Genomic DNA, 19,213 nt, shown 5'->3' on the forward strand with positions numbered 1-19,213 from the left:
TTTTTTTTTTTTTTTTTTTGTTGTTGTTGTTGTTTGTTTGTTTGTTTGTTTTTGGCCAGGGTTTCCTCTCTCCAACAAAGTTTCCTGGAGAGTAGATGGTGCCACAAAATGAACTTCTAGGGCAGGAGTCTCCTCCATTTTACAGCAGATCTTTACCACTGACCAGTAGGCACATATCATACTGTGTCGAGGCCCAATTTAACTGTGGCTGCCTTTTGAGAATAAGCTGATTTGTCTTAATGAGATTGTGCCACCCTGTTGTACTCCCACTGCTTACCTGTTTGTTCTTCTCCTCACTGGGGCTTGCCACTCTATTATAGAGGACTTCAGTTGGAAGAATCCCTAGAATACTTGCAATTCATGCAGAATGCTGAGGAAGAGGAGGCTTGGATCAATGAAAAGAATGCTATGGCTGCCCGAGGGGATTCTGGAGATACATTAGCTGCTACTCAGGTGAGGAACAGGCAGAATGGATTCATTTTCTTCTCTTCAATTTGATTATTTTCCTAGGTAGTCAGTGTTTCTATCTGTAATATTAGACCTTTTTCTAGTGAAAGACGATGAAGGAAAATAACTAATCCTGACAGTTTTACATATAAAAAATTAAAGTCCAAGGATGTAAGTGACTTGCCCAAGATTATGGAACCAACCAGATCTGAAGGCAGGACTCAGATCTTAATTCCATAATCTGTCATCTGTCTGTGAGTCAAAGATATCATGGTTAAAGACCCCTCCTTACAAGTTAGATTCCTTGCAGATTGTAGATTTTGTAAAGATTCCCTTAAATCCTCATGTTACACTGATCTGAAAAAATTCTTCTTATGTCTGGACATTGGCTGAAGTTTCAATAAAATATAATTGTAGGAAGAAGGGCCTACTGGACAAAATAGTTCCACAGTTTATAGACATCCTCTTAAATGCAGGATTGGGTTTCTCAATACAGAAATGAACAAGTAATCAGTGTGATCTTGAGTTAATGTAAATTTTGACAGCTTTTGAGAGAGTGATTACAAAACAATAATGTTATTAGGACCTTGGGAACTGGGCCTAGTAACCCTAAAAATTGGGAATTTACCAAGAACTCTTTGTAGAGATTTATTCACTTTAATGTAATGACATAAGGAAAGGCTTAGACTTGCAAAAATATAGCTTAAAGCCTATACAGCATATAATTCAAATTACCTGCTCCTCTTATCTGTGAGTCTTTTGGATCATGTGTGGGCACCTTGCCACACATGTTCAAGCATTTTAAGGCTTCCTATCAAATGCTCTCAAAGGCTTCCCTTATTTTAAAACATAACTTTTTTTTTGAGAATTATAGATTTATATGCAGTATAAGAAATAATACAGAGAGATCTCATGTGTCCTTTACCAAGTTTTCTCTAACGGAAACATCAAGGAAAACAGTATATCATAAATGGGATATTGACATTGTCAAGATTCAGTTAAGATTCAGAAGGCTACCATCATCACAAAAATCACTGATGTTGCTTTTTTTATAACCACTTCCTCTCCCTTCCTCTCTAATCTGTGACAGCCACTAATCTATTCTACATTTCCATAAGTTTGTCATTTCGGCTGCTATACAAATGAATACATATAGTATGTAACTTTTGAAGATTGGCCTTTTCCCTCAGCACTGAACTCCAGTGATTAATTCTGGCTATTATGTGTAACGATAGTTCATCCCTCTTATGCCTGAGCAGTATCGTGGTATATCACAGATGAACCACTCACCTGTTGATGGGCATGTGGGTTGTTTCCACTTTTTGATGACTGTGAGAAAGCTATTATAAATAATTATGCACAGATTTTAATGCAAACATTAATCTATTTCTCTGGGATAAATGTTCAGGACTCCAATCACTGAACCATATGGTAACTGCCTATTTAGTTTTAGACCAAAAGAAAAAAAAAAAGCCAAATTGTTTTCCTATTTGTATGACTATAACATTTTACATTCTTACCAACAATGCATAAATGATGCAGTTTCTCTTATATCCCTGCTAGCGTTTTGTGTTGTCACTACTTTTATTTTGGCCATTCAAATAGATGTAAAATGATACTTCATTGTAGTTTGTAAATTCATTTTCTTAATGGCTAATGATGTTTTACATTTTTTATGTGTTTATTTGACATCTGTATATTTTTTTCAGTGAAACATCTCTTTGTTCATTTTCTAATTGAATTGTTAGTTTGTTCACTTTGATTTGTTTTATTCTGACAAGAACGCTTAACATGAGATCTACTGTCTTAATATATTTGTATGTGTATAACGTATTATTGTTGACTATAGGTATGATGTGCAGGAGAACTCTAGAGCATCTTCATCTTGCTTGACTGTAATTTACGCTTTATGATTAGTAAAACTTCAGTATTTTTTCTCCACCTTGGTAATTACTATTCCAGTCTTTGATTTTATGAATTTGTCTAGTGGAATCATGTGACATGTGTCTTTTTATAACTGGTTTATTTTGCTTAGCATAATGTCCTCGAGGTTCATTTATGTTGTTATATATTGCAGAACTTTCTTCTTTTTTAAGACTAAATGGAATTTTATTGCCTGAATATATACCACACTTTTTTTGTCCATTCATCTGTTGATGGACATTAAGGTTGTTTTTATATCTTGGCTATTGTTAATAATGCTGCAATGAACATAAGCATGCTAATATCTTATTGAGATTCTTATTTTGGTACTTTTGGATAAATACACAGAATTACTGGATCATAAGGTAGTCTTATTTTAAATGTTTTGAAGAATAGTCGTGTTGTTTTCCATAACAGCTGTGCCATTTTGCGTTCTCACTAACAATGTGAAAGGGTTTCAATTTCTGCATATCCTCACTAACACTGGTCTTTTGTTTTTTGTTAATAGCCATCCTGACAGGTGTGAGGTGATATCTCATTGTGGTTTAATTTGCATTTTCCTAATGATTAGTAACCTGAAACATCTTTTAATATACCTGAGGGGCATTAACATGCCTTTTTGGATAATTTTCTATTAAAATTCTTAGCTAATTTTTATTTATTTTTTAAATTTATTTATTTCAATAGTTTTTGAGGTACAGGTGGTTTTGGTTACATGGATAAGTTCTTGAGTGGTGATATCTAAAATTCTGGTACACTTATCACCCAAGCAGTGTACACCATATCTAATATGTAGTCTTTATCTCTCACCCCTTTCCCACGCTTTCCCTCAAGTACTCTAAGTCCATTATATCATTTTTATGCCTTTTCATCCTCAAAGCTTAGCTCCTACTTATAAATGAGAACATAAGATACTTGATTTTCCATTCCTGAGTTACTTCACTTAGAGTGGCCCCCAGTTCTATCCAGGTCACTGAAAATGCCATTATTTTGTTTCATTTTATGGCTGAGAACTATTCTGTGATGTATATATACCACATTTTCTTTTTCCACTCGTTAGTTGAGCATTTAAGTTAGTTCCATATTTTTACAATGGCGAATTGTACTGCTGTAAACAGAAGTATGCGTGTGTCTTTTTCATGAATGACTCTTTTCCTTTGGGTAGATATCCAATAGTGGGATTGCTGGATGGAATGGTAGTTCTACTTTTAGTTCTTTAAGAAATCTCCATACATTTTTTTATAGTGGTCGTACTAGTTTACATTTTCACCAGCAGTGTAAGAGTGTTCCCTTTTTACCACATCTACACCAACATCTATTATTTTTTAACTTTTGAATTATGGCCATTCTTTTAGGAATAAGGTGATATTTCATTGTGGTTTTAATTTGCATTTCCCTGCTAAGTGTGATATTAAGCATTCTTTTCACGCATGTTTTTTGTTTGTTTGTTTTTAGCAATAATAGAGCTTTTTATTTCATTTACATGGAAATACCTACAGAGACAGTCACAAACATACAACGTAATTGGCCTCAAACTATTTTACACACTTGTTTTTTTCTTTTTCTTTTTTATTATTATACTTTAAGTTCTAGGGTGCATGTGCAGATTGTGCAGGTTTGTTATGTAGGTATACGCATGCCATGGTAGTTTGCTGCATCCATCCCACTGTCATCTACATTAGTTCTTTCTCCTAATGTTATCCCTCCCCAATCTCCCCACTCCCTTTTGTCCCTCTCCTAGCTATCCCACCCCCCAACAGGCCCTGGTGTGTGATGTTCCCCTCCCTGTGTCCATGTGTTCTCATTGGTCAACATCCACTTATGAGGGTGAACATGTGGTGTTTGGTTTTCTGTTCTTGTGTTGGTTTGCTGAGAATGATGGTTTCCAGCTTAATCCATGTCCCTGCAAAGGACATGAACTCATCCATTTTTCTGGCTGCATGGTATTCCATGGTGTATATGGGCCACATTTTCTTTATCCAGTCTATTATTAATGGGCATTTGGGTTGGTCCCAAGTTGTTGCTATTATAAACAGTGCCACAATGAATATATATGTGCATGTGTCTTTATAATATGAAAATTTATAATCCTTTAGGTATATACCCAGTAATGGGATTGCTGGGTCAAATGGTATTTCTAGTTCTAGATCCTTGAGGAATTGCCACACTGTCTTCCACAATGGTTGAACTAATTTATACTCCTACCAACAGTGTAAAAGCATTCCTATTTCTCCACATCCTCTCCAGCATCTGTTGTCTCCTGATTTTTTAATGATCGCCATTCTAACTGGTGTGAGATGGTATCTCAATGTGGTTTTGATTTGCGTTTCTCTAATGACCAGTGATGATGAGCATTTCTTCATTTGTTTGTTGGCTGCACAAATGTCTTCTCTTGAGAAGTGTCTGTTCACATCCTTTGCCCATTTTTGATGGGGTTGCTTTTTCTTGTAAATTTGTTTAAGTTCTTTATAGATTCTGAATATTAGCCCTTTGTCAGATGGGTAGATTATAATTTTTTTTTCCATTTTGTTGGTGGCCAGTTCACTCTAATGATTGTTTCTCTTGCTGTGCAGAAGCACTTTTTAATTAGATCCCATTTGTGTATTTTGGCTTTTGTTTCCGTTGCTTTTGGTGTTTTAGTCATGAAGTCCTTGCCTATGCCTATGTCCTGAATGGTATTGCCTAGATTTTCTTTTAGGATTTTTATGGTGTTAGGTTTTATGTTTAAATCTTTAATCCATCTGGAGTTAATTTTTGTATAAGGTGTAAGGAAGGGGTCCAGTATCAGCTTTCTGCATATACCTAGCCAGTTTTCCCAACACCATTTATTAAATAGGGAATCCTTTCCCCATTAATTGTTTTTGTCAGATTTGTCAAAGATCAGATGATTGTAGGTGTGTGGCATTACTTCTGAGGCCTCTGTTCTGTTCCATTGGTCTATATCTCTGTTTTGGTACTAGTGCCATGCTTTTTGATTACTGTAGTTTTAGGTATAGTTTGAAGTCAGGTAGTGTGATGCCTCCATCTTTATTTTTTTTAATTAGGATTCTCTTGGCTATGAGGTCTCTCTTTTGGTTCCATATGAAGTTTAAGGTGATTTTTTTTCAGTTCTGTGAAGAAGGTCAATGGTAGCTTGATGGGGATAGCATTGAATCTATAAATTACTTTGGATAGTATGGCCGTTTTCACAATATTGATTCTTCCTAACCATGAGCATGGAATGTTTTTCCATCTGTTTGTGTCCTCTCTTATTTCCTTGAACAGTGGTTTGTAGTTCTCCTTGAAGAGATCCTTCACGTCCTTTGTCAGTTGTATTCCTAGGTGTTTTATTCCCTTTGTAACAATTGTGAACGGGAGTTCACTCATGATTTGGCTCTCTGTTTGTCTGTTATTGGTGTATAGGAATGCTTGTGATTTTTTCACATCAATTTTGTATCCTGAGACTTTGCTGAAGTTGCTTATCATCTTAAGGAGATTTTGGGTTGAGATGATGGGTCTTCTAAATATACAATCATGTCATCTACAAATAGAGACAATGTAACTTCCTCTTTCCTAGTTGAATACCCTTTATTTCTTTTTCTTACCTGATTGCTCTAGCCAGAACTTCCAATACTATGTTGAATAGGAGTAGTGAGAGAGGTGACCCTTGTCTAGTGCCAGTTTTCAAAGGGAATGCTTCCAGTTTTTGCCCATTCAGTATGATATTGGCTGTGGGTGTCATAAATAGCTTTTATTATTTTGAGATACATTCCATCAATATCTACTTTATTGAGAGTTTTTAGCATAAAGGGCTGTTTAATTTTGTCAAGGGCCTTCTCTGCATCTATTAAAATAATCCTGTGGTTTTTGTTTTTGGTTCTGTTTATGTGATGGATTACGTTTATAGATTTGCAAATGTTGAACCAGCCTTGCATCCCAGGGATGAAGCTGACTTGATTGTGATGGATATGCTTTTTGATGTTCTCATGTGTTCAGTTTGTCAGTATTTTCTTGAAGATTTTTGTGTCAATGTTCATCATGGATATTGGCCTGAAATTTTCTTTTTTAGTTGCTTCTCTGCGAGGTTTTGGTATCAGGATGATGTTTGTCTCATAAAATGAGTTTGGGAGGATTCCCTATTTTTGTAAATGTTTGGAATAGTTTCAGAAGGAGTGGTACCAGCTCCTCTTTGTACATCTGGTAGAATTCAGCTGTGAACCCATCTGGACCTGGACTTTTTTTGGTTGGTAGGCTATTAATTGCTGCCTCAACCTCAGCCCTTGTTATTGGTCTATTCAGGGATTCAAGTTCTTCCTGGTTTAGTCTTGGGGTGGGGTGTAAGTGTCCAGGAATTTATTCATTTCTTCTAGATTTACTGGTTTATATACATAGAGGTGTTTGTAGTAATCTCTGATGGTAGTTTGTATTTCTATGGAATCAGTGGTGATATCCCCTTTATCATTTTTTATTGCATCTATTTGATTCTTCTCTCTTTTCTTTTTTATTAGTATAGCTATTCATCTATCTTTTAAAAAAAAACCAGCTCCTGGATTTATTTATTTTTTGAAGAGTTTTTTTTTTGTGTGTCTCTATCTCCTTCAGTTCACTCTGATCTTAGTTATTTCTTGTCTTCTGCTAGCTTTTGAATTTGTTTGATCTCGCTCCTCTAGTTCATTTATTTGCGATGTTAGGGTGTCAATTTTAGATCTTTCCTTACTTCTCATGTGGGCATTTAGTGCTATACATTTCCCTCTAGACACTGCTTTAAATGTGTCCCAGAGATTCCAGTACATTGTGTCTTTGTTCTCATTGGCTTCAAAGAACACCTTTATTTCTGCCTTCACTTCATCATCTATCCAGTTGTCATTCAGGAGCAGGTTGTTCAGTTTCCGTGAAGTTGTGTGGTCCTGAGTTAGTTTCTTAATCTTGAGTGCAATTTGATTGCACTGTGGTCTGAAGGACTGTTATGATTTCCATTCTTTTGCATTTGCTGAGGAGTGATTTACTTCCAATTATGTGGTCAGTTTTAGAGTAAGTGCCATGTGGCGCTGAGAAGAATGTATACTCTGTGGATTTGGGGTGGAGAGTTTCGTAGGTGTCCATTAGGTATGCTTGGTATAGATCTGAGTTCAAGTCCTGGATATCCTTGTTAATTTTCTGTCTCATTTATCTGCCTAATGTTGACAGTGGAGTGTTTTAAGTCTCCCACTATTATTGTGTGAGACTCTAATTCTCTTTGTGGATCATTAAGAACTTGATTTATGTATCTGGGTGCTCCGTATTGGGTGCATATATATTTTATCTCTTCTTGTTGCATTGATCATTTTGCTGTTATGTAATACCCTTCTTTGTCTCTTTTGATCTTTGTTGGTTTAAAGTCTGTTTTATCAGACAGTAGGATTGCAAGCCCTGCTTTTTTTTTGCTCTCCATTTGCTTGGTAAATCTTCCTCCATCCCTTTATTTTGAGTCTGTGTCTTTGCACATGAGATGGGGCTCCTGAATACAGCACACTGATGGATTTTGACGCTTTATCCAGTTTGCCAGTCTGTGTCTTTTGATTGGGGCATTTAGCCCATTTACATTTAAGGTTAATATTATATGTAAATTTGATCCTGCCATTTTTGATACTAGCTGGTTGTTTGCCCATTACTTGATGCAGTTTCTTCATTGTGTCAATGATCCTTACCATTTGGTATCTTTTTGCAGTCACTGGTACTGGTTGTTCCTTTCCATGTTTAGTGCTTCCTTCAGGAGCTCTTGTGAGGCAGGCCTGGTGGTGGTGAAATCTCTCAGCAATTGGTTGTCTGTAAAGTATTTTATTTCTCCTTCACTTATAAAGCCTAGTTTGACTAGATATGAAATTCTAGGTTGAAAGTTCTTTTCTTTAAGCATGTTGAATATTAGCCCCCACTCTATTCTGGCTTGTATTTTCTGCTGAGAGATCTTCTGTGAGTTTGATGGGCTTTGCTTTGTGGGTAACCCAATTTTCTCTCTGGCTGCCCTTAGCATTTTTCCTTCATTTCAACTCTGGTAAATATGATGACTTTGTGCCTTGGGGTTGTTCATCTTGAGGAATATCTTTGTGGTGTTCTCTATTTCCTGAATTTGAATGTTGCCCTGCCTTGCTAGGTTGGGGAAGTTCTCCTGAGTAATATCCTGAAGATTGTTTTCCAACATGGTTTCATTCTCCCCATCACATTCAGGTATATCAAACGTAGATTTGGTCTTTTCACATAACCCCATATTCTTGGAGGCTTTGTTCATTTCTTTTCACTTTTTTTCTGTAATCTTGCCTTCTCATTTTATGTCATTCAGTTGATCTTCAATCTCTGATATTCTTTCTTCTGCTGATCAATTCAGCTGTTGAAACTTGTGTATGCTTTGCGAAGTTCTCGTGCTGTGTTCTTCAGCTCCGTCAAGCTATGTTCTTCTCTAAGCTATTTATTCTAGTTATCATTTCGTCTAACCTTTTTTTTTTCAAGGTTTTTAGTTTCTTTGCATTGGGTTAGAACATGCTCCTTCAGCTTAGAGAAATTTGTTATCACCTACCTTCAGAAGCCTGCTTCTGTCAATTCATCAAACTCATTCTCCATCCAGTTTTGTTCCCTTGCTGGTGAGGAGTTGTGCTCCCTTAGAGGAGAAGAGGCGTTCTGGTTTTTAGTGATTTCAGCCTTTTTGCACTGGTTTCTTCCCATCTTCATGGATTTATCTCCCTTTGGTCTTTGAAGTTGGTGACTTTCAGATGGTGTCTCTGAGTGGACGTCCTTTCTGTTGATGTTGAAGCTATTCCTTTCTGATTTTTAGTCTTCCTTCTAACAGTCAGGCCTCTCTGCTACAGAACTTCTGGAGGTCCACTTCAGACACTGCTTGCCTGGGAATCACCTACGGGGGCTGCAGAACAACAAAGATTGCTACCTGTTCCTTCCCCTGGTAGCTTCGTCCCAGAAGGGTACACACCAGATGTGAGCCAGAGCTATACTACATGAGATGTCTCATTTGTTTTTAGCCCATTTTTAAATCAAGTTATTAGGGTTTTTTTTTAATTTTATTTTTTATTTACTTTTTAGTATTGAGTTATGTTAGTTCCTTATATATTTTAGTTATTAACCCCTTATTAGAGAAATAGTTTGTAAGTATTAACTCTCATTCTGTGGGTTTCCTTTTCACTCTGTTGATTGTTTCCTTTGCTGCACAGAAGTTTTGGCTTTATATACTCCCACTTGTTTACTTTTTTCTTTTTGTTGCCTGTGCTTTTAGTGTCATGTCTATTTAATCATTGCCAAGACCAATACCATGAAGCTTTTACCCTATGTTTTCTTTCAGGAGTTCTACAGTTTCAAGACTTACATTTAAATCTTCAGTCAGTTTTGAGTTGATTCCTGGGTATGGCATAAGAATTTTATTTCATTACGCTGCAAGTGAATAGCAGTTTTCCTAGCACTATTTGTTAAAGAAACTGTCTATTGACCATTGTATATTTTTGGCACTGTTATCAAACATCAGTTGACTACATGTACATGGGTTTATTTTTTGGATCTCTATTCTGTTTTATTCACCTATGTGTGTTTTTATGCCAGTAACATACTTTTAATTATTGTAGCTTTTTAACATACTTTGAAGTCAGGATGTATAATACCTTCAGTTTTGTTCCTCCTTGTCAAGATTGATTTGATTACTTGTCATCTTTTCCAAAAAAAAAATTTAGAATTGATTTTTCTATTACTGCAAAAAATGCCATTGTGATTTTAATAGGTATTTCATTGCCTCTGTACATTGCTGTGCGTAGTATTCACATTTTAAACATATTAAATCTTCTAATCCATGAACAAATAATGTTTTTCCATTTGTTTATGCTTTCTTTAATTTCTTTTATCAATGTTATCTAGTTTTCAGTGTATGAGCTTTCACCTCCTTAGTTACATTTATTTTCATATATTTTTTCTTTGATGTGATTGTAAATGGAATTATTTTCTTAATTTCTTTTTCAGATAGTTTATTGTTAGTTTATAATTTCTAAACTGACTTTTATGTTTTGAGTTTTGTTCTGTAACTTTGCTGATTGGTTTACTAGTCCTAACAGTTTTTTTTTATGGAGTCTTCAGAGTTGTCTGTATTTAAGATTATATCACTTGCAAACAAAAACAGTTTTACTTCTTCCTTTCTTATTTAGATGACTTTTACTAGGACTTCCAGTACTATGTTGAATAGAAATAGAGTGAGCATCTTTGCCTTGTTCATAATCTTAGAGGAAAATCTCTTTGTTTCACCGTTAAATGTTATGTTAGCTGTGGGCATTTAATACATGTACTTTATCACATTGAAGTAATATCCTTCTATTCTTAGTTTGTTGATGGTTTTTATCATCAGTGAGTGCTGAATTCTGTCTTTTTTTTTTCAGAATCTGTTGAGATGATGATGTAGTTTTATCTTTTATTGTGACAATGTGTTGTATCACATATAGTGATCTGCATATGTTGAACCATCCTTGCATCCCAGGGATAAATTCCACTTGTTTGTGGTATATAATAACTTAAATGTGCTGTTGCATTCTGTATGCTAGTATTTTGCTGAGGAGTTTTGCATCTATGTTAAATAAGAATATTAGCTGCTCTATATACACATAGATAAATAGGTCAAGAGAGACAAACTATATCTATCTATCTGTCTATCTATCATCTATCTATCTATCATCTATCTAGAATTATTGCCTGGCTTTGGTATCAGGGTAATGCTGGCTTTGCGAAGGTGTGTAGAAATGTTCCCTCCTCTTAAATTTTTCAAAACAGTTTGAGAAGAATTGGTATTAATTATTTAAATGTTTGATTTAATTAATCAGTGAAGCCATCTGGTCTTTGTTGAAAGGTTTATTTCTGATTCAGTCTCCATACTAGTTACAGATTTATTTGGACTTTCTTCATGATTTAGTCTTGGTAAGTTGTCTGTTTCTAGGAATTATCTATTTTCTCTAGATTTTCTAGTTTATTGGTATATAATTGTTTGTAATAGTTTTTTGTGATCACTTTTATTTCTTTGACATTGGTTCTATTGTTTCTTCTTTTATTTTTTAATTTGTTATTTGAAAATAGAAGGTGAATGTGAAGATGTTAAAAAGACTTTATTTCATGCGGTCTACATATATAAAAATGTGATTCATTCAGGCATTCAGTCATACAAAGTCAATTGCCTTTTCAATATTAATTTACAGTTTCTTCAAAACTATGACATATAATACAGTTATAACATATAATGTACTTCATCTTGTTTTACAATGAGTAACCATCTTATTTTAGTGCCTCAACATCATGAGCTGAAAGTTCTTTTATTTTCAAAAGGGATTTTGAAAAAGCATAATAGTAGTCATAGAAATTGTTTCTTCCTTTAGTCTGAGTCACTATGTTGTACAGAAAAAAACTGACAGAGTGCTTTTATGCTAAGAGGGAGGTGAAAGCAGCAGTGGGAGCAGTGGCAGTGATGGGTGCTCGTGGTGATGGTGATGTTGGGCTTATATAGATATTTCTCTGGAAAGTACAACAGAAGACAAAGTACCACTCTTCATGCTTCAGCCTCACTTCTCTTTTCATTCTGCCAGCTTTATAGATATCGTGTTTCCGGAAAGCAGTCAGAGAAGAGTTGGAGTGATAGTCAGTGGCAGCTCCATGTTCTCATTCCCTCTCTTTAGGATTGGGGCTTAGTTTACAATGTTATTGTTACTATTTTTTTTTCTGCTAGACACATTGTTTCATTGAATTAGATAAATGTCAATATGAAGGACTCTCTATATATGACTTCAGTCAACATGCTCATTCCAAAATCAAAATAAGATAACAGTCACATACTAAGTTAGAGTGTCACTTGTATATCTTTGACTCTTTTTTCTGGTAAGTTGCAGTCATTGATAAGTGAGAATTTGAGAAAACAATTGAGTATAGTTGTTCTGAATATGGGTGAAAATAGATTTTCTAGCTTTGGGTACCTTGATTCTCACTGATTCATTTATGCAGAGCTTGCTAAAGAAGCATGAAGCTTTGGAAAATGACTTTGCTGTCCATGAGACCCGAGTACAAAATGTGTGTGCACAAGGAGAAGACATCCTAAATAAGGTGAGCTAGTTAAGGAATTCCAGTGCAAACTTCCATTTTCCAAAAGGGACTGGCCCAAATAGAGAAACATGAACAGTGCTAATATCATGTGCAGAACTTTAACAGTCTCTTCTAAACTGCGTTTTGTTGTGGTGGTGGTGGTTAGGAAACAATTACCTACTCAATTGCTGTTAAGTCTTTTTTCAAGTTTGTATGCATACACATTTTAGTTTTCCTTAAATCCTTTGTTGACATTCTTGTTGTCTTAAACAGAACATGGTGTTTATAAAAGTCTTGTCACTAGCTTTGGTCATAGAATGTTATAATAATTTGAAGAAATTTCTTTCTAAGCCTCTAGGAGGGAAACCACACTGAAACTTCTTTTAAATTTGAGAATTATTTCTTTGTTTAAATGTAGCTTTTTAAATAAACCCTCATTGATCTAACTGCTATTAAGACCATTAAGCAGAACAGAGATGACTCCCTACCTTCTAGAAACTTATACCAGCTAAGAAGGTCACACTTATACAGAAATACATGAGAAGATTATCTAAATGCTGGAATGGAAATAACCTTCTTAGACATGAAAGAATAATAAAATAATTACATTAGACCAGAGGACTGTGGTTATATAATTGAAATAAGAGAGATGAGTGCTTTCTATTGGTACTAAAGGATTTACATTTCTAGCCCTGCACATTCATAAATATATTTGTCTCTCTCCTTCTCACAGGTTTTACAGGAGGAAAGTCAGAACAAAGAGATTTCTTCCAAGATAGAGGCTCTCAATGAAAAGACCCCTTCTCTGGCCAAGGCAATAGCTGCTTGGAAGTTGCAATTGGAAGATGATTATGCCTTTCAGGAATTCAACTGGAAGGCTGATGTGGTAGAGGCCTGGATAGGTATAATGTGTCAGGTCCAGGGTCCCTTGGGTTTGAGAGGTCCTAATAAATCCCATGTGTACAGCGGTCCATATGAAAAGAGGTGTTTCCATCACTACCCATTCCTATCCTTTCTGGCCAGAATTACACTTACATTTGTGTGCATGCGCACACACGCACATGCGTGTGCACACACACACACGCGCGCACACACACACTGAGAGAGAGAACTATGCTGATGCAGTAACTATGTACCGTAACTCCAGAGAACACATTTTTGGGGAATTGGAGATTTTGTGTGTGATATTCAGAAAGGGAAAGCCATAGCAAATTGTTCTAAGAAATAATCTAAAATGTTTGTTTGATTTACTTAAAATTTACATCTAATTTATGTTTTCTCTCTTTTTTTTCTATGAAGTACTCAAAAACTCTCATGACCCTAGCTCTGTTTCATTAAGTTTTATCCCGCCTAAGTAGAAAACGATTCATTGATCCCCACTGCTCACATATTCTAATGAATCATTAACTCTAAGAGTCAAGAAGCTTTCTTGTGCATTATAAATATTCTCTTTCTCCTTACCATGACTCAAACAAGACCAACTGTCTTTCTCTTCTTAATTATTTTTGCCTTTTAGCTGATAAGGAAACAAGCCTGAAGAACAATGGCAATGGTGCAGATCTTGGTGACTTCCTCACACTCCTGGCAAAACAGGTGAGATTGATAGATGTTAGGTAAGGCCAAGACCTGATTCGCATAGAAGTTCATCCTCCATGATTATGTATTTCTGAATTTTTGGACTCTGTTGTGTGTAGCATCTGTAAGATTGTCCCTTCTTAATATTAATAATTTCCTCATTATTATTTTATCCTCTCCCTCTCATGAGTCTTGCTACTGGGTTTTCAACATTTTGTTTTTAGAGAATCAACTTTCAGCTTTTAATTTTTCTCTTTTTTGTGTATTCTATTCCATTAATAGCTTTTTATATTATTATCATTTTTTTTGCTTTATTTGGGATTATTTTGATGTTTTCTTTTAATTTCTTGAAATGGATAATTCGATTATCAAAATTTTAGCCTTTTATCTTTTCTAATATATCAATTTTAATATGTTTTTTTCCATAGCAAAGCTTTAGCTGCATTCCACAAATTTTGTCATTTCTTTTATCATTTAGTTAAATTTTTTTCTGAGATTTCTTATTTGATTTTTTTTCTATTATCCATTTATCATTTGATAGTAAATTGTTTAATTTCAAATATTTGGGGCTTTTCTCATTATCTGTTTGACATTTATATCTATTTTTAATTCCACTATACTTTAAAAACATATTCTATGTTATTCAGAAACTTGATTTATATCTAGCAATTGTTTATTTCATTGTATATTGTATGTACATTTGAAAAGGATGTGTATTTTCCAGTGTTTTATATTACCAACCAGATTTTCATTTTTAATCATGTTGTTTAAATACTTTTTTACAAATTTTGAGGTTAGGCTAAAAGTTGTGTTGACATTTTGAATTGTGAAATCATCTTATTGAATTGATACTTTTAATTATAAAATGTTCCTCTTTATCTTGAGTTATATTTCTTGAGTTAAAGTCTACTTTTTCAGATACTAGTATACTGTGCTAACATTTTTTAGTGTCTGCAGAAATAACTATTTCCACCTTTAGGGCTTTAAAAAACATTTTTGTGTCTATGTTTTGTATGTGTCTTTTATAAATATTATGTAGTTGGGTATTACTTTCTCTAATTTGATAAATTTATGGAAGGTGAGTCTGTTGATATTTAAAGTATTACAATTAACTCATGAATTTTGGTTTAAAGCTATAACTAAGCACCCTCTGCCATCCAACCTCCTACTTTTTGGTCAGGGATTGAAATGATTCAGGACATAGTTTCAATTTCTTTGAGTACTCACTTTTTCACTTTGCCCCTATGGACTTTCAGGCATTTCAATGGAAGCCCTTTAACCAGGGCTGCTTCTGCTTGATGGGTCCTGAAGTCAGCACTGTGTCACTACTGAAAACTCTAGTTAGGATCTTACATTTTTAGCTGCCATTTCTGCTTGGCTTCTAGGACTTGTATCCTATAGAGTTTTGGCATCTGCAATGCTTTGAGGGGAAAAGACAACAGGATATTCACTATTTTTCTGCAGTTTCCGTGTTATAGCTTCTCAAACGCTGGCTGTCACAGTTCTCTATCATGCCAATTTACATCTCTTTATCTCCATGAGATTGTCAAATGCTCTGAGCAATGCTTACTCCTCAGCCTCTAATACTTCAATGTATAAGAACTTATACAGCTTATACTTCAAAGGGAAATTCGGAGAGGCTATTATTCTCACTTCAGTGCTGCTCCCTTCTGTCTGGAATTTTGGTCCCTTGAGCTGTAGCTACCTGGGTTTCATTCTGATCCATTTCAAACAGCTGACTTTTTGTACCTTTATCAAGCTGTTAATAAAGTTATCCTCAAATACAAGCCACTCTATCAAAACTGAAAGCGGAACTTCCCAAATATTGTGTGATTTTGATACCAACATTTCTGCAAAAAAAAAATATGTTGGTATAATTGGCACATCTAGGACGTCTTTTGTTAGTTTGTGTACTTCCAAGATCCCTAGTAGTACACTGCTACTAATTAGAATGAAGAATGTAGTAAGTAATATAAGAGAATCTTGGAAAGGTATGTGCTGTAGGAAATATTTGGTTTTTATTGTGAAAATTTAGAATGTCATATCATACTCCAGTATTTCCTTAATATTAATGTATTAGTCCATTATCATTCTGCTAATGAAGACATCCCAAGACTGGGTAATTTATAAAGAATAGAAGTTTAATTTACTCACAGTTCAGCATGGCTGGGGAGGCTTCAGGATACTTAACAATCATGGCAGAAGGGGAAACAAACACATCCTTCTTCACATGGTGGTAGGAAGGAGAAGTGCCAAGCCAAAGGAGGAAAAGCCCATTATAAAACCATCAGATCTCATGAGAACTCACTCACTGTCATAAGAAAAGCATGAGGGTAACTGCCCTCATGATTAAATTATCTCACACTGAGTCCCTCCTGTGACATGTAGGGACTATGAGAACTACAATTCAAGATGAGATTTGGGTGGAGAGACAGCCAAACCATATTATTCCACCACTGGTCCCTCCCAAATCTCATTTCCTCACATTTCAAAACACAATTATGCCCTTCCAACAGTCTCCCAAAGTCTTAACTTATTCCAGCATTAACTCAAAAGTCTAGGTTCAAAGTTTCTGAGATAAGGTAAATCCCTTCTGTCCATGATTCTGTAAAATCAAAAGCAAGTTAGTTACTTCCTTAATACAATGGAGGTACATGCTTTGGGTAAATACCCTATTTCCAAATGGGATAAATTGGCCAAAACAAAGGGGCTACAGGCCTCATGCAAGTCTGAAATCCAATATGGCAATCATTAAACTTTGAAGTTCCAAAATGATCTCTTTTGACTCCATGTCCCACATGCAGGGCACAATGATGCAAGAGGTGGGCTCCCATAGCCTTGGACAGCTCCACCCCTGTGGCTTTGCAGGGTACAGTCCCCGTCCCAGCTGTTTTCAATGGCTGGCATTGAGTGTCTGCAGCTTTTCCAGGCGCATAGTGCAAGGTGTTGGTGGATCTACCATTCTGCAGTCCGGAGGACAGTGGCCCTTTTCTCACAGCTCCACTAGGTAGTACCCCTGTGGGGGGCTCCAACCCCATGTTTCCCTTCTGTGCTGCCCTAACAGAGATTCTCCATGAGGACTCTGCCCCTGAAGCAGACTTCTGCCTGAACATCTAGGTGTATCCACACATCCTCTGAAATCTAAGAGGGTCCCAAACCTCAATTCTTGACTTCTGTGCACCTGAAGGCTCAACACCACATGGAAGCTGCCAAGGCTTGAAGCTTGCACCCTCTGAAGCCATGGCCTGAGTTGTACCTTGGCCCCTTTTAGCTATGGCTAAAACAGCTGAAAGCAGAGCACCAAGTCACTAGGCTGCAAAAAGTAGACGGCCCTGGACCCATCCCAGGAAACCGTTTTCCTCTCCTAAGCCTTGCAGCCTGTGATGGGAGGGGCTACCATGGAGCTTTCTGACATGCCCTGGAGGCATTCCTCCTCCCATCCCTTGTCCTGGTGATAAACCTTCAGCTACTTGTTACTTATGCAAATTTCTGCAGCTGGCTTGAGTTTCTCCCCAGAAAATAGGTTTTGCTTTTCTATTGCATTATCAGGCTACAAACTTTTCAAACTCTTACGTTCTGCTTCGTATTGAATGCTTTGCTGCTTAGAAATTTCTCCTGCCAGATACCCTAAATAATCTCTCTCAAGTTCAAAGTTCCACAGATCTCTAGGGCAGGGGCAAAATGCTGCCAGTCTCTTTGCTAAAGCCTAGCAGAAAACACCTTTATTTCAGCTCCCAACAAGTTCCTCATCTCCATCTGAGAGCACCACACCCTGTACTTCATTGTCCATATCACTATCAGCAATTTGGTCAAAGCCATTTGACAAGTGTCTAGGAAATTCCAAATTTTACCACATCTTCCTGTCTTCTGAGCCCTCCACATCTCTAGGAAGTTCCAAATCTTCACACATGTTTCTGTCTTCCTCTGAGCCTGCCACACTGTTCCAAGCTCTACTTGTTAGGCAGTTTCAAAGTCGCTTCCACGTTTTCAGGTATCTTTATAGCAGCACCCCATTCTCTGCTGTACCAGTGTACTGTATTAGTCTGTTCTCACACTGCTTATAAAGACATACCCAACACTGGGTAACTTATGAAAAATAGAGGTTTAATTGACACATTTCAGCATGGCTGGGGAGGCCTCAGGAAACTTACAATCACGGCAGAAGAGGAAGCAAACATGTCCTTCTTCACATGGCAGCAGGAAGAAGTGTCGAGCAAAAGGAGGAAAAGTCCCTTATAAAACCATCAGATCTGTGAGAACAAACTCACTGTCATAAGAACAGCATGAGGGTAACTGCCCCCATTATTAAATTACCTCCAACTGTCTCCCTCCCACGACATGTAGGGACTACAGGAACTATAATTCAAGATGAGATTTGGGTGGGGACACAGCCAAACCATATCAGTTAATCTTATATATAACATAAAATCTAACAGTAAAATACACATAAACTGGAGCTTTCAGCCCCAAATGTTTGCATACATCTTTCCTTTTTCTTAATCATCATCTTAATTCTTGCCTTATCTATAATTAAAATCTGGTGGAATCCAGATGTGAATGACCCCTGCACCATTTTCCTGTTCATAGCCCCTCTCCTGATCTTTCTCAGGAAACTTTGGATGCCAGTCTACAGAGTTTTCAGCAAGAGAGACTTTCTGAGATCGCTGACCTGAAGGATCAACTGATTGCTGCTCAACACAGCCAGTCTAAAGCCATTGAAGAGCGTTATGCTGCCCTGCTGAAGCGCTGGGAACAGTTGCTAGAAGCCTCTGCAGTCCACAGACAGAAATTGATGGAGAAACAGCTGCCTCTACAAAAGGTTTAAAAAAAAATGAGGCATGATCGATTCTCTGTCATCTGTATATTAGCCATGAAATTCAGAAACTGATATTGGAAACTCTGGATAATACAGAAATCTTTTATTGCATTGAAAGAGGTTGAGAAGATATTCTTACTGAGCAAAAAGTAGATTGAAAAGAAGCTTTAAGAAAATTTTTTAGATTGATTGATTAGCTACATAACTAACTTGAGATGGAAGCCAGGCAAATAGAGTAGGAGAGGTGGATGGAACAAGAGGGTGGGAGGTCTTTGTATATGATATAATTAAAACTATCAGGCAAGAGTCAAGGTTGTCCCTGTGTTTTTCCTAACCCAAATAAAAGGAGCATTGGACAAGTTGTCATAAAACACGTTCTCAACTGATATCAAG

General features: G+C 36.3%; 1 protein-coding gene across 1 annotated transcript in view; it reads left to right on the forward strand.

Moving 5' to 3' along the window:
* The window catches only part of SPTA1 (spectrin alpha, erythrocytic 1), a 96,942-nt gene that overhangs the window by 58,656 nt on the left and 19,073 nt on the right, over window positions 1-19,213 (forward strand). Inside the window, exons 39-43 of the mRNA XM_017503691.2 lie at window positions 321-453; window positions 12,352-12,450; window positions 13,163-13,331; window positions 13,946-14,022; window positions 18,614-18,823. Of these exons, the coding sequence (XP_017359180.2) occupies window positions 321-453; window positions 12,352-12,450; window positions 13,163-13,331; window positions 13,946-14,022; window positions 18,614-18,823 (688 nt within the window). The remainder of the gene's footprint in view (window positions 1-320; window positions 454-12,351; window positions 12,451-13,162; window positions 13,332-13,945; window positions 14,023-18,613; window positions 18,824-19,213) is intronic.

The sequence above is a fragment of the Cebus imitator genome, unplaced genomic scaffold (assembly GCF_001604975.1).
Source record: "Cebus imitator isolate Cc_AM_T3 unplaced genomic scaffold, Cebus_imitator-1.0 Scaffold313, whole genome shotgun sequence".
Lineage (NCBI taxonomy): Eukaryota > Metazoa > Chordata > Mammalia > Primates > Cebidae > Cebus > Cebus imitator.